We start from the raw sequence: 16,852 nt of genomic DNA, 5'->3' as shown, positions 1-16,852 counted from the left end.
TATTTTATTTTTATGGTAAAATTCCCCGAACTTTTGGGTAGCACCTATATATATATATATATATATATATATATATATATATAACGTTTTTGATCAGAATTTTTTATTTTGTTTGGTGTAAATATATTTTTTTATTTTTTACTAAAAAACAAATATATAATTTTAACTATTGTTTTACCATAAATTTGTCATAGGAATTTTCAACATGTTTTCCCACATCAACTGTAGTGTGATGTTAGGTACTTTTTGTATCTCAGGCTGACTAAACAATTATGGATATTCTCATTTCCTGATGATGCTGATATATTGATGCAGCAAAACAAGTAGGAAACTCCTATGCTATTTCAATCAGATGTATTAGAAATGTTTTTAAAGATTTCAAAAAGAAGGATATTACTTCTTCTTAATCAGATTGTTAAATGGCAATTTGATAGAAAATATTTAATGATAATAATAATGCATACAGCTACCTACTAGATGAATTTATAATTATATGGATTCTACTACTTGCTGAATTTATTCATTATATTCAAATTTCACTTGCTCATTTATAATATTAATATTGTTATACTATTTTTACATTTTTTTAATAATAAAAATTTTTATAATAAACCAGGTGTATATAGCATTAACTGTGGTAATAAGGATTTTAATAAAATTCTATATAGTATTGACCGATCAAAATAAATCATTTAGAGGAAAAAAAAATTTTTACCTGGATTTTTATAAGTGGAAATGGTAAAGGGGCTTATAATAAACATAAAAAAATAAATGCGTAAGCGGGGCGATGAAGGGTTGATTTAGGGGGTTGAAAGGGGTGAAAAATGGTATTATTGCAATTTTCAGTAAAAATTGATGTCAAAAAAAATTTTGGTTATTTAAGACAAAGAAAGGTACACTTCACAAAGTTTCGTCAAAATTAAATTATTTTTCGGGAAATGAAAAATAAAAAACAAAAAAAAAAAGATTTTTCGCATATTTCTTTGAAATTTTGAGGTTATGTTAAAATGTGACCTCTGTAAAAGTTTTAGATTTTTGCATGATTACAACTTTTGTATTAAAAAACTTTTTTCAATCCCCCCCCCCCCCCAATCACACTCCACCACCTCTGCTCATACATTTATTTTCTTTGCCTTTATACCTCCTTTACCTCCTTTACCATTTCCACTTATAAAAGCCCAGGTAACAATTTTTTTTTCTCTAAGTGTAATTTGGTTGGACTAAGTATGATAAAGAGAACATTTAAAATAAGATTTAAGGAACACTAACAAGCATTTAAATATAATAAACAAAAATCAAACTATGCAAATCATATTAACTATAACAAGCATACATTTTCAAATTTACAAGACACAAAAGTATAAGAAAAATAATAATAGATTAAAACACAGTCTCTTGAAAAAATAAAATAAAAATTTTTAATTCATCTGATGAAGTGAAGCATACCGCCAAAGTACTAATATGAAAGAATTTTAGAAAAAATAAGTATTAAATTATGATTTTTATTTTATTTATTATATACTGCAAATACATTAACATGTATGAAATATCAGACTTTATGCTCTCATATGCACAACAAAGGATTACAGTGGAAGTTAGTTAATAAAGTATTAAGTAAGGTTTTAATTCTCTTAAGGTTTAACATAATTTTTTGCAATATAAAAAAAAATGTAATAATTCTGGAACTGATTCTAGAGCTTGAAATAAGGAAAAACATTCATACAAACATAAGTTCAAAAACACTTTGTTATAGAGTTATGGCTAGTGAAAAGATTTCACCCGGGTTTCAGTTCTTTTGGTGAAATGAGGTCACACTGAAACTTCTAAGCATTAAAAAAGGGGCTAAACTCAGGTTCCAGTACTGCAGCTGTAATTTTCTTAAAAACAGAACACTGAAACAGAAAGATTCAGCGATGAAAAACAAGTTTTTTTTAGGATTAAAATACAATAACTTTTGTTAAGCGATTAATAAAAATATAAATATTTTGTAGAGAGTTTAATTCTGGTAAAATTGATAAGAGTCTATAAAAAAAATTAACTTTTATTATTAAAAACACAACGAAACAAAAATTAACAGAAAATCATTATGAATTTGTAAAAATTAAAAACAGTTATTTCTAGTACAATAAATTTTGACCTCTGAAAAATTAGGTTGGCAACACTAACTGTATCTTTAAAATTAATTTGAATACTACTCACTGTTATCATAAAAATGTGGTGACATGTTAATAATAAACATTAGGTGGTTTAAGTTAGTTGTTTCTGACATAATTTTATTATGTTTAATTATTTTTGAGAATCAAGTTATGTAGTGTTGTGTTTGTTGTACTTTAAAATATACCTCTACATTTTTAAAATTACATCCGAATTTAAAAAAAGTGAAATTCCATTATGAATTCTTTGTTTTGATAAAAAATACTGTGTCTTTTTATTCATGCAGAATATGCTGATATGATTTTTGTGTATGAATTTTGGGATGGAAGTGCCCCAGTTGCAGTGGAAGAATATTGAAGTAAGTATTTTGAAAAGTTTATAATAATCTTCATAAGAACGGTACACTTCCCAGCACTCATGTTTTCTGAATGAAACCATGTAATCACAATTATATATGACAACAATGAATAATATTCAAATTAATTTCAAAGTATATAGTTAGTGTTGCCAACCTATTTTTCCCAAGGTCTAAATCTATTGTACTAAAAACAGCTGTTTTTAATGTTTATGGATTCATAAAAATATTTTCTGTAAAGTTTTGTCTGTTTTATTTTTAATAATAAAGTTCACTTTTTTTAAATACCTTCATTATATAACTTTTTTTCAGAATAAAATTCTCTATAAGTTTGGATAATAAATATTGCACATTTATTAGTCACTTAACAAAGCTATTGTACTTCAAACTAAAAAAATATGTTTTTTGTCACCAGGTCCTTCTGTTTTACATTAGATATCATGAAAACTATGGGAAATACAGTTCTGGGACCTGTTTTGTTTGATTTCCCAGGTCAAAAAACGTAAGAAACCATCAAATTTAACCCTTATATACTGCCTTGGGGTACATAAATTAAAATCTAATAATGTGTTAAACAAAGATGGTACACCTATATATAATACGAAAGGTAAAGTCGATAGATGGGTGGAATATATTGAAGAGTTATACGGAGGAAATGAATTAGAAAATGGTTTTATAGAGGAAGAAGAGGAAGTTGAGGAGGATGAAATGGGAGAAACAATACTGAGATCTGAATTTAAGAGAGCATTAAAAGATTTAAATGGCAGAAAGGCTCCTGGAATAGACGGAATACCTGTAGAATTACTGCGCAGTGCAGGGGAGGAGGCGATTGATAGATTATACAAACTGGTGTGTAATATTTATGAAAAAGGGGAATTTCCGTCAGACTTCAAAAAAAGTGTTATAGTAATGATACCAAAGAAATCAGGGGCAGATAAGTGTGAAGAATACAGAACAATTAGTTTAACTAGTCATGCATCAAAAATCTTAACTAGAATTCTATACAGAAGAATTGAGAGGAGAGTGGAGGAAGTGTTAGGAGAAGACCAATTTGGTTTCAGGAAAAGTATAGGGACAAGGGAAGCAATTTTAGGCCTCAGATTAATAGTAGAAGGAAGATTAAAGAAAAACAAACCAACATACTTGGCGTTTATAGACCTAGAAAAGGCATTCGATAACGTAGACTGGAATAAAATGTTCAGCATTTTAAAAAAATTAGGGTTCAAATACAGAGATAGAAGAACAATTGCTAACATGTACAGGAACCAAACAGCAACAGTAGCAATTGAAGAACATAAGAAAGAAGCCTTAATAAGAAAGGGAGTCCGACAAGGATGTTCTCTATCTCCGTTACTTTTTAATCTTTACATGGAACTAGCAGTTAATGATGTTAAAGAACAATTTAGATTCGGAGTAACAGTACAAGGTGAAAAGATAAAGATGCTACGATTTGCTGATGATATAGTAATTCTAGCCGAGAATAAAAAGGATTTAGAAGAAACAATGAACGGCATAGATGAAGTCCTACGCAAGAACTATCGCATGAAAATAAACAAGAACAAAACAAAAGTAATGAAATGTAGTAGAAATAACAAAGATGGACCACTGAATGTGAAAATAGAAGGAGAAAAGATTATGGAGGTAGAAGAATTTTGTTATTTGGGAAGTAGAATTACTAAAGATGGACGAAGCAGGAGCGATATAAAATGCCGAATAGCACAAGCTAAACGAGCCTTCAGTAAGAAATATAAGTTGTTTACATCAAAAATTAATTTAAATGTGAGGAAAAGATTTTTGAAAGTGTAATTTTTGGAGTGTCGCTTTATATGGAAGTGAAACTTGGACAATCGGAGTATCTGAGAAGAAAAGGTTAGAAGCTTTTGAAATGTGGTGCTATAGGAGAATGTTAAAAATCAGATGGGTGGATAAAGTGACAAATGAGGAGGTATTGCGGCAAATAGATGAAGAAAGAAGCATTTGGAAAAATATAGTTAAAAGAAGAGACAGACTTATAGGCCACATACTAAGGCATCCTGGAATAGTCGCTTTAATTTTGGAAGGACAGGTAGAAGGGAAAAATTGTGTAGGCAGGCCACGTTTGGAATATGTAAAACAAATTGTTAGGGATGTAGGATGTAGAGGGTATACTGAAATGAAACGACTAGCACTAGATAGGGAATCTTGGAGAGCTGCATCAAACCAGTCAAATGACTGAAGACAAAAAAAAAAAAAAAAAAAATACTGCCTTAAAAATTTCAGAGTGATCTCATTTCTCTGGGATAATTGAAATCTGTGCAAAAATTTTCGCTAGCCATAACTCTATGATAAAATGTTTTCAAAAATATGTTTGTATGAACTTCTTTTCTTATTTCAAACTCTAAAACCAGTTCCCAAATTATTTTCCTTTGTAAATTTATGTTTTAATTAAAAATCTTTTTTCTACCAAAAAAACAAGTTATTCATAGTTTAATAATAATTCTTAGCAATGTATGAAATAATTATTTCATTCATGATTTAAAAACACTCGTTTGGCTTCATAGATTTATGTGTGAATAGCCGTCAACACCACATATGCAATATCCACAATAGAAATATCATGATTATATGTTCAATTGTCCCAGAGATATAAAGTAAAATAATAGATTCCAACATACACACACCAGTCAAGTTGTGTAGTAGTGTAGTGCTTTAATTTTTAAAATATTTTTGTATACAGATCTCATAAAACAATGAGAAATACAAAAACCTAGGTACGTAAAGTTTGACCTACTACAATACTTCCCCTTATTTTTTCTGAAGTATATAATAAACTGAAAACTGTTCTTATGTAAAGTTTTATAATGGCTTTAATTTTACTATATTGGTGGTGTTACGATATTTAAATTTTTCAGTGTAAGCAGAAAAAAACAAAATTTCAAACTTCACATTATCTATAATCTGTAAAGAAAATACCTGTATAATTTGGTACAAAAACTATGACCACGAGCTAAAGGTTAGGCTTAAAAAAAATTAAAAAAAGACAAAGATCACATTCTTCAAAATAAAGTACAAATAATTATAGTAAATTAAACTAAAAAAAGTGAATCTCAGCTCAAAATTAATAAATTAAAAAAAGTTACACAACCAAAGGAAAAATGTTGAATATCATGAAAAGTGAAAAAACTACTCTGAACATGAGGAAAATGCAAGCACCAAAAAACGTAAGAATAAAAAATACATAATCACACAGGTAAATTTACCACTCTTAATTAGATTAACTAAAGGTTAATTAGATTATTCCCAATCCAATTTGGGAGTTAATCTTTTCTCTTTCATAGTATGTTACAACTTATAGGAACTGCCCTTTTAGTTTAAAAGGGTTAAATTGTAATGTTTTACACAACATATATAACAGAGAAAACAAGAGGTATGTAACATATAGACAATATGCTTCAATAACTCAAATGCTTTACGTCACAAATTAAGAAAAAATATTTTATTCTTATCAGTACATAATACATTATATACAGATGAGCCAAAAGATACACAACCCAATAATTAATATTTTTTTAAAATCTTTATTAACATAAAATACTCCACAATATTTTATAGATAAAAATAAGTGTTTTTATTTATTTATTATTCTCATAATAGGTGCTGTAAATGTCCTCCATCTGCTGCTACACATGCCTCAACAAGTTTCTTCATGTTAGTTGCTACTTTTTGGATGGTCGCTGCACTTAATATGTGGGATATGTCATCTTCGATGTTGTGCTTGAGTTGGTCGATTGTGTGAGAGTTGTTCTTATAGACATTATCCTTCAGATATTCCAGAAAAAAGTTGGGGAAGTTAAATATCGCAATCTAGGCACCCACAGTCCACGAAAAGTGATGTTTCCCAAAGAACTTAAGCAATATTATTATCACTGTGCTAAGTGCTGTGTGCACCGTCTTTCTGCAGTCAGCAGTCTTGTTGTTCATCAGCCTTTTGTTCAACAATGCAACAAATTGCATGATAATGTCCTGGTAACGTTCAGCTGTTATAGTTTCCATGAAACAGATTGGGCCTACAATTCTTTTCTGTGAAACTGCAAACCAAACTCTAACATTCTGTGAATGTAACAAGGTCTCGTGGAAAATGTGGGGGTTTTCTGAACTCCAGTCCCTCTCAGTCTGGATGTTTATCTGGCCTCGTGAAACTATACTTCATCAGAGTAGAAAATGTAATCCAACAACTGAATACTGCTGCGAATAAAACACAAAAACCATTGACAGTAATGTAGTATTTTTCTCCTATTAAGTTCTCGAAGCTCATGCATAATGTGAAAGCAATATGGACAGAGTTTTAGCCTCTTTGTGGTGCTTTGAACACTCCCGTAAGACATTCCGACTTGTTGACACAGTTTTCGTATTGGTGAACATAGAAGGATATGAGGATACTTCAAGGACACAACACTTAAAATCATAGATCAACCAGACCGTAGACATTCATCCATAATAACAGTTTCTCTAAAACATGTGACAACATGTAAAATTGTTGATATATTAGGTACCCACAATTCAGGAAATGCTACCCTAAAGTCTTCCTGACATTTTAAGAATGACTGCGATTTAAAGTAACTTTCAACAATGAACACACGTTGAGCCTGTGGGAAATGCATGTTTGCTCACCAATGTCTTCAAAAAGGAGGGAAATTGCTTGGCTATTAGGTGGTACTCTTCTACCACAAGGTCACTTGCTGTCTAGACACATTCCTGCTGGAAAAAACTAAATTTCCCTCTGCAATATATTTTTGAATTTAGGAGTTTTACTCTACAGTCCTGCACTAGATCTACACTTAAGCATTATTACTCAGTGCAGGGGCGTGTCCTTTAAACTCAATGACCCTTCCCACCCACCAGCTGAATGTTCGGCAAGGCAGATCAGGCCACTGGTTGGATCTTTTCTTTCTTTCATTTGCTTGCCCACTCTAGTGGGGGTACGTCATTTCTGGTTTCCCCGCACCGGTTTGGGCCTTTTTGTCTGCATACTCTAGTGAAATACACCATTTCTGGTTTCCTTCACTAATTCAGGTTTTTTTGTTTCTCCTTATTTGCCTACTCTAGTGAAAGGAAGCCATTTCTGACTCCCCCCTCCGGTTAACATTTTTGGGATTTTGTTGTCTGCTATAAGTGGGCTAACACTTCTTTGAATTCCTTGTCTCACTTATGGCACCTGAATGCTACACCTTTGAATTCCCTTATGCCACCTTTGAATTCCCACCTATGGCATCTGAATGCTACATGGTCTAGGGTATCTATATCCCCACAATACAGGCATTCATCATTTTCAGCCCTCTGTCTCCCATGCAGGCATGCTTTAAATCCCACTTGGCCAGTGAGGAACTGGGTCAGCCAATATAATTGACCTCCCCAAATTCCCTCATGACCCACGGTTTCACTATCCTAATGAGATGATGTGTCCAGTCCCCTTTGGAGGATGCGTCCCACTGTGCCTGCCATTCTGATACCACCTCCTCCCAGGCTGTGGTTTTCGGCACTACCTCTGCTACTCACATTCGCATCCAGGCCATTTGATGTATCAAGGGGATCCCTGCTACTACAAGTACAGCTTCAAGGGACACCAAGGTGTATGCTGATGCCACCCTAAGGGCCATCCATCTCTGTACACTCTCTAAAATTTGGCAATATTTATCAACCTCCATCACTCTCCCCCAAACTGGTGCACCATACAAAATCATAGAATTTTCCACAAGTGTAAATAGCTTCTTTTTAGCTGACCAAGGTCCGTTCACATTCGTTAATAGCTCACTGAGACTCTTTACCATTCTGCTCATCTTTTACTCATTTCATGCATATGCCTTCCAAAGATTCTCGTCTAACTGATCCATATCCCCAGACACTTTGTTTCATCAATCTGTTCTATGGGGCTCTCACCTACCTTAATCAGTACCGGTCCTATCTGTCTCTTGCCGGTCATTAACACCACTTTTGATTTGTCCCCTGAGAGTTGGAATCCCTTTTCCGTCATTGTTGCCATTATTATCCTTATTGTTTCATTTCCTGTTTTGGTCACCTCTACCTCTGTCCTGGCCCTCACTACCAAAGCCACATCATCAGCAAATGCAACTGTATCTGCTCCCATAGGGAATTCTAACCTTAGTATTTCATCATAAACTAAGCACCAAAGCAGCGGTCCCAGAACAGAGCCCTGTGAAACTCCACAAGTAACTCGGTCCACTATCTCTGTCCCTCCTTGTTGACAGACGAGGTATCAATCTTGCAAGTATTTCTAAATCATTTGAATTTAGGGTTGCGTATCTTTTGGCTCATTCTGTAAATCAGTCATAAATCAGTGCATGTGATGTTCCACTGATAAAAAAGGGACTACTCCAGAAGGACGTATCAAGTAAAATATTAAAAAACACTGATAGTAGCATTACAAAATATCATTCTATTAAAAAGCAGAAGGGGTTCCAGTGTACATTAATACTTCAAAAGTAATAAAATACATAAAAAAAATATTAAGCTTAAGAAGACACTAATTAAATTAAATAAAAAAGAGGCATAAATGAACATATAGTAAAAAGATAAAATTTCAGAGTTTTTAATTGGTACTACATAAAAACTCATTTACAGAATAATACTGCATCTAAACATTTTTTCTTATATTATTTTAAATATTTTGACAGAAAAATATTTTAAATGGATTCCTAATTTATTAAAAATGGCAATAAAAACCTAAGACCCTTCTTGAATGTTAAAACATTGAGTTGAGTTATATAAGAAACAGTTCTGTTGTCTGGTTTATTAGAAGTGGATGTTATTTAGGAATAAGTAACTATTTTATAGCAAAGGTAGCACCACACTCATAAATATTACTGCATAAATAAGTTATAATTAATTTACTTAATATTGGTCTTCATAATTTATATTTATGACAATCAAACATTTTTATACCTTGAAATCAATTTGATCATTCAATGAGAATATCTAATAAAAAATCCAGAAATTTCAGATTATGATACAGCAGACAATAGAAATAATATCATTAGTGGGAATTCTATTCCCACTATCAAAGTTAGATCTACCTTAAAAGCAAAATAATGGTTTTTATTCATAATTAGAGTTTACATATGTGCATTCTATCCGTAAATGATTTGTTGAAATACTAATATAAAATTTTGTAGTACTAAGTAATTATCTTTAGACATGGATGTAAATGTGTCATCTGCAGAGAAAATAAAAATGAATTGTTTAAAATCTTAAGGTAGATTATTAATAAATAAGCAAGACCAAATAACCTTCCTGTGGCACTCTGTATTCTAATCTAGAAATGAATAATTATATTTTATTACCTATACTTATTGAAAAGATGAAATTTTAACTTCTGTTTATGGTTGGTTGTTAAGATATGATTGTAACTAGTTATAAGTAATTTCACTAATATTATATAAGTTTTTTCAACAGCAAGAAACATGAAATAAGTAGTATTACAAAAACAATAACATTAAATAAGATCACAAAAACAAACTTTCCCTTTTTAAATAAAGAACACCAAATGCTTAAAAAATTATTTAAAATAGTATTTTTTTAAAATATGGACAATAATAAAATTTGTCTTTCATTATGTAAATTATGAGCAAAATCTCTTTATGGATAGGAATAACAATAGAAGTCCTAAGGCAACTGGGAAATACTACACGGATTAAAATTAATTAAATTTGTCAGAGGAAAATAATACTACCTACATCTAGACCACTTAAAATGGTAGCTAGAATTTCATTTATCCCCAGTGAAAGTTTATTTTTTATATTAAGAGTTTTCAACACCCTAGGTATCAACAGAATTTTTAAATACAGATTCATAAATAAAACCATTCAAGGTGAGAGAATGACTAATCAAACTTATTGTATATTCAGATTAAACAAACTACAAAAGACATAATTTAAATTTTGTGCTAAAAGTAACAGAAAAACAATTTTTTTATAGGAACAAAATGTTTTTAATATGTTAAAAACATGTTGGATCATAATGACCCACAAGATACTTCTTTGGGTACTTCTTTCAGTCTAAATGATGAAGTTGAATAGTTCTTGGGTTTTTGTTTACTGCTCTCAAGTTCTAAATAAAGGAGTATAAAATAATGTAATATAATTTGTAATGTAATGTAATATATATTGTATAGTTTTAAGATTCATCTCGTATTTTTTTGGTTTGCAATATTTTATACACTTTTAAAGATATTGGAACAACTTTAAAACTTTTATCTAATTTTATACATAGTTTTATTATGAAAAATCAAAATTATTTAAAAATACGTTAACAGTTTCTCTCTCTCTTCCTCCTGCTCCCTCTGACTCACTTCCTCCTTCTCAAACCACTCTCTCTAGTACATTCAATATAAAAGCACTTCAGAATCACCAAAGAAACTACCTTTTAAAAATTTATTCATCAAATCAATGATTGTTTTAATTTTTTAAATTCTAAATTTCTTTTGAATAATTTTTATTTTATTGTAATTCTACTCCTACTCAGTCTACCTGGAGAATAATAACACTTAATTTTACCAAACCATTTTTTCTGTTATATGGAAAAGTCTGTTGATTCTGTTGTACAGATTAGAATCACAGTTGTATAAGGAAAATATTCTACAAAGAATATTCTCTTAATAAACATTAAGGTATTAAGGTTCAAATTATTGAATTTTTACTATTTTATTCAACAAATATGTTCACACACACTATTAAAAAAAAAAAAAAAATATTTTCTGCATATATTAAAAATAAAATATATTCAATTCAATAGTAATGTGGATCAGGCATGATTCTGGCCTCTAGAGATACCAAAGTCACAGGGGATTTGCATAAGAAGTGGATCACGCAGCTCTCCAAATCCTTTTTTTAAGCATTCCAAACACTTTTTTCAAATGTTATACCTCTAAATGTTATGAATTGTGAATAAGATTATTTAGGTAGGTATAGATAAATTTAAAAAACTGATTTCCTATTACTTAATTCATATAAAATGTATAATCCACTTAAAACTATAATAATCAATACTACTTACACAGCAACCAAAATTAATCAAACATTTATCTACTGAAAATCTAATAAATGATGAACCTCCATCAATTGTTAAAAACTGCTTGGGACCGCCAACAATATGGCAACAAGCATTTAAATTATAAGTAGTACCAGGTGATGGCCAAAATCCAACAGTTACCATTTGACTACTTTTCCCATCTAAAATGCCAGCCACTGGTAAAATATCCAGTACCTTAAAAACAAAATAAAATAAAATAAAAATGATTTTTGTCTAATTGCTTCAGTAATCATAAAAAAATTTAAGTTTAACATATTTTTCAAATTGTTTGTTTGTAAAGACCACAGAAAACAATTCAATAAAATATTGTTCTCGTATGATTTGTATATAAACTACTATATATCAATACATTACCCACACTGTAAACAAAAAATAGTAACAAAATTCCTTACATTTGAGTAAAGCAATTATAATTATAAAAACCATACTGAAAAAAATTAACAGTAATTTTACTCTAATAATATTCAGAGAACTCTTTTACTGAGTATAAACAGTTCTGTTATTAAATGTTAAGAGTTATTTTTAAATAGCAACTAATTTTTGAAATAATAACTTATTTTAAAAATATGACTGTTAAGTTTTAACAGTCTAAAAAAATATTTAGATATTTATAGAACATTTTTTTTTTTAGAAAAAGGGGATTAGAAGACTCAAACTTAACCTAACAGGCATTTCAGCCAGTATGTGCAGGCACCATACACAAGATTATCCATTAACAGACCTCCTACAAAGATGTAGTGGCTTTTTAAGTCCCAATATCCTTAGCATGGAGAACCTAACATGGTCAGACTTCTTCACAGAGAAATAATAATGGAATGAAGGTATCAAGGATAAGAAAAAGGGGTGCGTAATTAGAAGGAACAATCTATCCATCAGGATACATTGAAAGGAATGTCCAGGAACATTGTGCAGTGTAATGTAGTCCCCCACCTCATACAGAGAAAGGTGGCTATGCTTTGGCAATAAGATTCTTTGTTTTATATGTATGTTACAATCAAATAAAGAAAAAAAAGAAAAGTTTGTTTATATTAAATGCATGGAAGAGGCTCCTTTGAGAAAACAGATTTTTTTACAATTTCAGCTGACTCAAAAATTAAATCAACAAATAAAACTGAATGTGAGGTTTAAGGATATGCTTGGCTAATTCATCGGTAAAATGCTGCACAAAACTGGACCAAGCACAGTTTGTTGAAGATCCAATTATACAAGAGATCATACATTATTTTTATTATCTATTTGACAGAAAGATTATTTTCTCCAATGGATTTTTTGATAAATAATCCAGTAATAACAATCCAAGCAAAACAGAATCATGTGCTAGCAATTTCACTGATTTTACTTTATTTAAGTTTTTATTTTCATTTTAAAAGTTTTAATTTTTAATTATTCAATTTTTATCTTTGTTCTAATTACATTTTTACATTTTAATTTTAAATTCGTTAATTTTAAATAATTGATGATGTTTGTAATTTTAAACAATTTTTATATTTTATGTTTTTATCTCATGTTGGAATTATAATTTAAATAAAGGTTTTACAATTTTTGTATTTTTTTTTGTCTTCAGTCATTTGACTGGTTTGATGCAGCTCTCCAAGATTCCCTATCTAGTGCTAGTCGTTTCATTTCAGTATACCCTCTACATCCTACATCCCTAACAATTTGTTTTACATATTCCAAATGTGGCCTGCCTACACAATTTTTCCCTTCTGCCTGTCCTTCCAATATTATAGCAACTATTCCAGGATGCCTTCGTATGTGGTCTATAAGTCTGTCTCTTCTTTTAACTATATTTTTCCAAATGCTTCTTTCTTCATCTATTTGCCGCAATACCTCCTCATTTGTCACTTTATCCACCCATCTGATTTTTAACATTCTCCTATAGCGCCACATTTCAAAAGCTTCTAATCTTTTCTTCTCAGATACACCGATCATCCAAGTTTCACTTCCATATAAAGCGACACTCCAAACATATACTTTCAAAAATCTTTTCCTGACATTTAAATTAATTTTTGATGTAAATATATTATATTTCTTACTGAAGGCTCGTTTAGCTTGTGCTATTCGGCATTTTATATCGCTCCTGCTTCGTCCATCTTTAGTAATTCTACTTCCCAAATAACAAAATTCTTCTACCTCCATAATCTTTTCTCCTCCTATTTTCACATTCAGTGGTCCCTCTTTGTTATTTCTACTACATTTCATTACTTTTGTTTTGTTCTTGTTTATTTTCATGCGATAGTTCTTGCGTAGGACTTCATCTATGCCGTTCATTGTTTCTTCTAAATCCTTTTTATTCTCGGCTAGAATTACTATATCATCAGCAAATCGTAGCATCTTTATCTTTTTTTTGTATAGTTTTAAAGTATGATAAGTTAAATTTTATTTATTTTTTTTTTAAATTTAATTAGTTTTAAAAATATTTTTAACATAAAATTATAAGTGAATGGGAGGTAGTTTGGTGTCATGGACTGCAAATTTTGAATGGTTTTGTAATATATATTATATATATATATATATATATATATAATGTAATGTATGCAGCTGATGATGCAAATCAATTTCGCAAAAGCACTTCTGTTATGTAATGAAATAAAGTAAGTCATATAATTCATATCATTCAATTGTTCTGTACTTAGGGTTGATCTATTAAATATAAATTAATTTATATTGGAATGGAGGAGTATGGTTATTTAAAGAATTGCTTTAAAAAATAAATAAATTAATTAAATAAATATATATATATATATATATATATCTTTATATATATATAAAGATATATATCTTAAAAAATGTTAAGTTCATTTGTTTACGCTTCAAAAAATCAAAATGTTCTGCACCGATTGAGCTCAAATTTTAGCACGATATATAACCCGCATCAAAGATTGTTTTCATCTATTTTTTGCATCAGTCACATACCCGCGACCGCGAGAAAACAGTTTGTTTAACGGTCAGCTGTGTATCAGTGACCGTGCCATCTACTGGAAGCGAGGGGAACACTCGCCATACTAGCTAACAACAACCGCAGTCACATGTGAAACAATTACACATTTATTAACAAAAAAACGAATCCACTTGCATCTGATTCAGATTATTATACAATCTGAATTAAATATTCACTTTAATCGAGGTACTTTTGTGTGATCATGTCGTGATTGAACTGCGCCTTTCACCAAACCGTAAGTAGAGGTTATGTTTTACATGAGAGATGGTCAGAAAAAATATTAATTTTTTATAATTATTATTTAACTATTTCATTTAACTAATATTTTACTTATTTATTTAAATTCATATATTTAGTTAATATTATTAATTTTTAGCCACTTTTCAATAATGTCTGTCCTGTGTCTCATTGTTGTCGAGCTGCAGCTATGAGAACCATGAGAGATAGGTGAAAAAAGTTTAAATACATTTTTTTGGCCTTTTCAAAATGAAAATTTTTCATTATTAAACTTTCTGTCATGGTTTTCAACATAGAGCTGTGAGAGCCATAAGAGGTTATAATCTTATCCCTTCCTTCTATTCCAGTGAGAACCGAAATAATGCCTCGCAGAAAATCGAATTTGGGCCGTCGCACTCGCCACACAGAAGGATTAAGAAGACGGCTTTCGAATATGACTGAGGAAGAGCGGGCATCCATATGAGAGAGGAACAGACTAAGCACCATCCAGATACGTAACGTGGAACCAGCAGAAAGACGAGCAGCCAGGCTTGAGGATGCACGATTGCGAGCACGTCAGTCGCGTTCTGCAGCAACAGATTTGGTTCGTTCTCAACGGAATGAACGCGAGAGGGTGAGGATAGCTGAAACACGAATCCAAAGAACAGCTGATCTGAATCTGCAATACAATCATCTTCCGTTCCAGTACAATCGAGCTGTTGATTATAGTTCAAGTCGGCATGTTGTTATTGGCCAGATGAGTCATGTCTGTACCTACTGTCAGGCTCTAAAGTTTAATAATGAAACGAAAGAGATGTGTTGCGCTGGCGGAAAAATCAAATTGCCTTGATACACCACCAGAGCCATTGAAAACTCTACTTGCTGGATCTACTGCTGAATCGAAGCATTTCCTATCGAACATCAGGAAATATAACTCTTGCTTCCAAATGACGTCATTTGGTGCGGAAATCGTGACCACTCAATTCATGCCAACTTTTAAAATCAAAGGGCAAATATATTACAAAGCTGGCTCCATGCTCCCGTTCCCAGAGAGTGACCATAAATTCCTTCAAATGTACTTCATTGGTGATGATAGAGATGAAGTCGATGCACGTTGTGGAATACATACCTCGCTAAGAAGATCCATTATTTCGCAGCTACAGAAGCGCCTTAACGAAAGAAACAATTTGGTGCGTTTGTTCAAAACAGCAATTGATATGATGCCATCAGACACCCACAAGATTGATATACATGCAGACAAAACGCCCGCTGGAGAACACGTCTGGAGATATAATGCTTTATCTATAGACGAAGTAGCAATTGTCATAGTCGAAGATCAGTTCCAACCTAGAGATATTGTTCTCCATTGAAGAAACAATCAACTGAGAAACGTCGCAGAAACTTTGCTGTGACACAGCGAAGCGTGGCAGGGCAGCTAGTATATATATATAATGATACATTGACTTTCATTATTAAATGTAGCAAATGTTTTGTTTTTCAACCCAATAAAAGTTTATTTATGTCCTTTATATATTTGTAAAGTAGGTGCCCAAGGAGTGAGAGGAAGTAGAGAGAGGGGGAGTCCAAAGGGGAGGAGGGAGAGGGGAGAAAGTATCATGAAGTTCTCCCAAGACTTTCATAACCTATTCTACTCATGAAAATAATGGAAAAATCACATAAAAATATGTTCTAAAATGCTTCATTTGTGAGTTATGACTAGTGAAAGACTTTGTTTAGATTTCAGCTACCCCGGTGAAATGAGGCCATACTGAAATTTTTAAGATGTTAATTAAGGGACAAAATTAGTGACTTCTTATGGTTATTGACCTAAAAATTGAATAAAATAGGTCTCAGAACCATATCTGCAGTAGTTTTTGAGAAATCTGGGGTGAAAACCAAAAAATTACAATTAAAAACCCGTTTTTTTAATGTTTGACGTACAATAGCTTGGTTAAATGGGTAATATACACATTAAACTTAAAATAAAACTTGTAGAGAATTTAATTTTGAACAAAATGTTTTAAGATAAGTTGAACAAAACAAAGAAAAGTTAGAAAAATTTTAATTTTGTTTGGAACAGTTCATTAAGTACATTTGTTAGA

The 16,852-nt window shown here is 31.0% G+C and overlaps 1 protein-coding gene across 1 annotated transcript in view; it reads right to left on the bottom strand.

Moving 5' to 3' along the window:
* LOC142320066 (hydrocephalus-inducing protein homolog) overlaps window positions 1-16,852 on the bottom strand; it is a 95,554-nt gene that overhangs the window by 14,732 nt on the left and 63,970 nt on the right. Inside the window, exon 12 of the mRNA XM_075357742.1 lies at window positions 11,558-11,767. Within this exon, the coding sequence (XP_075213857.1) occupies window positions 11,558-11,767 (210 nt within the window). The remainder of the gene's footprint in view (window positions 1-11,557; window positions 11,768-16,852) is intronic.

The sequence above is a fragment of the Lycorma delicatula genome, chromosome 2 (genome assembly GCF_047948215.1).
Source record: "Lycorma delicatula isolate Av1 chromosome 2, ASM4794821v1, whole genome shotgun sequence".
Classification (NCBI taxonomy): Eukaryota; Metazoa; Arthropoda; class Insecta; order Hemiptera; family Fulgoridae; genus Lycorma; species Lycorma delicatula.
Note: the sequence above shows the minus strand (reverse complement) of the source record. Positions and strands in the feature narration are given on the sequence as shown.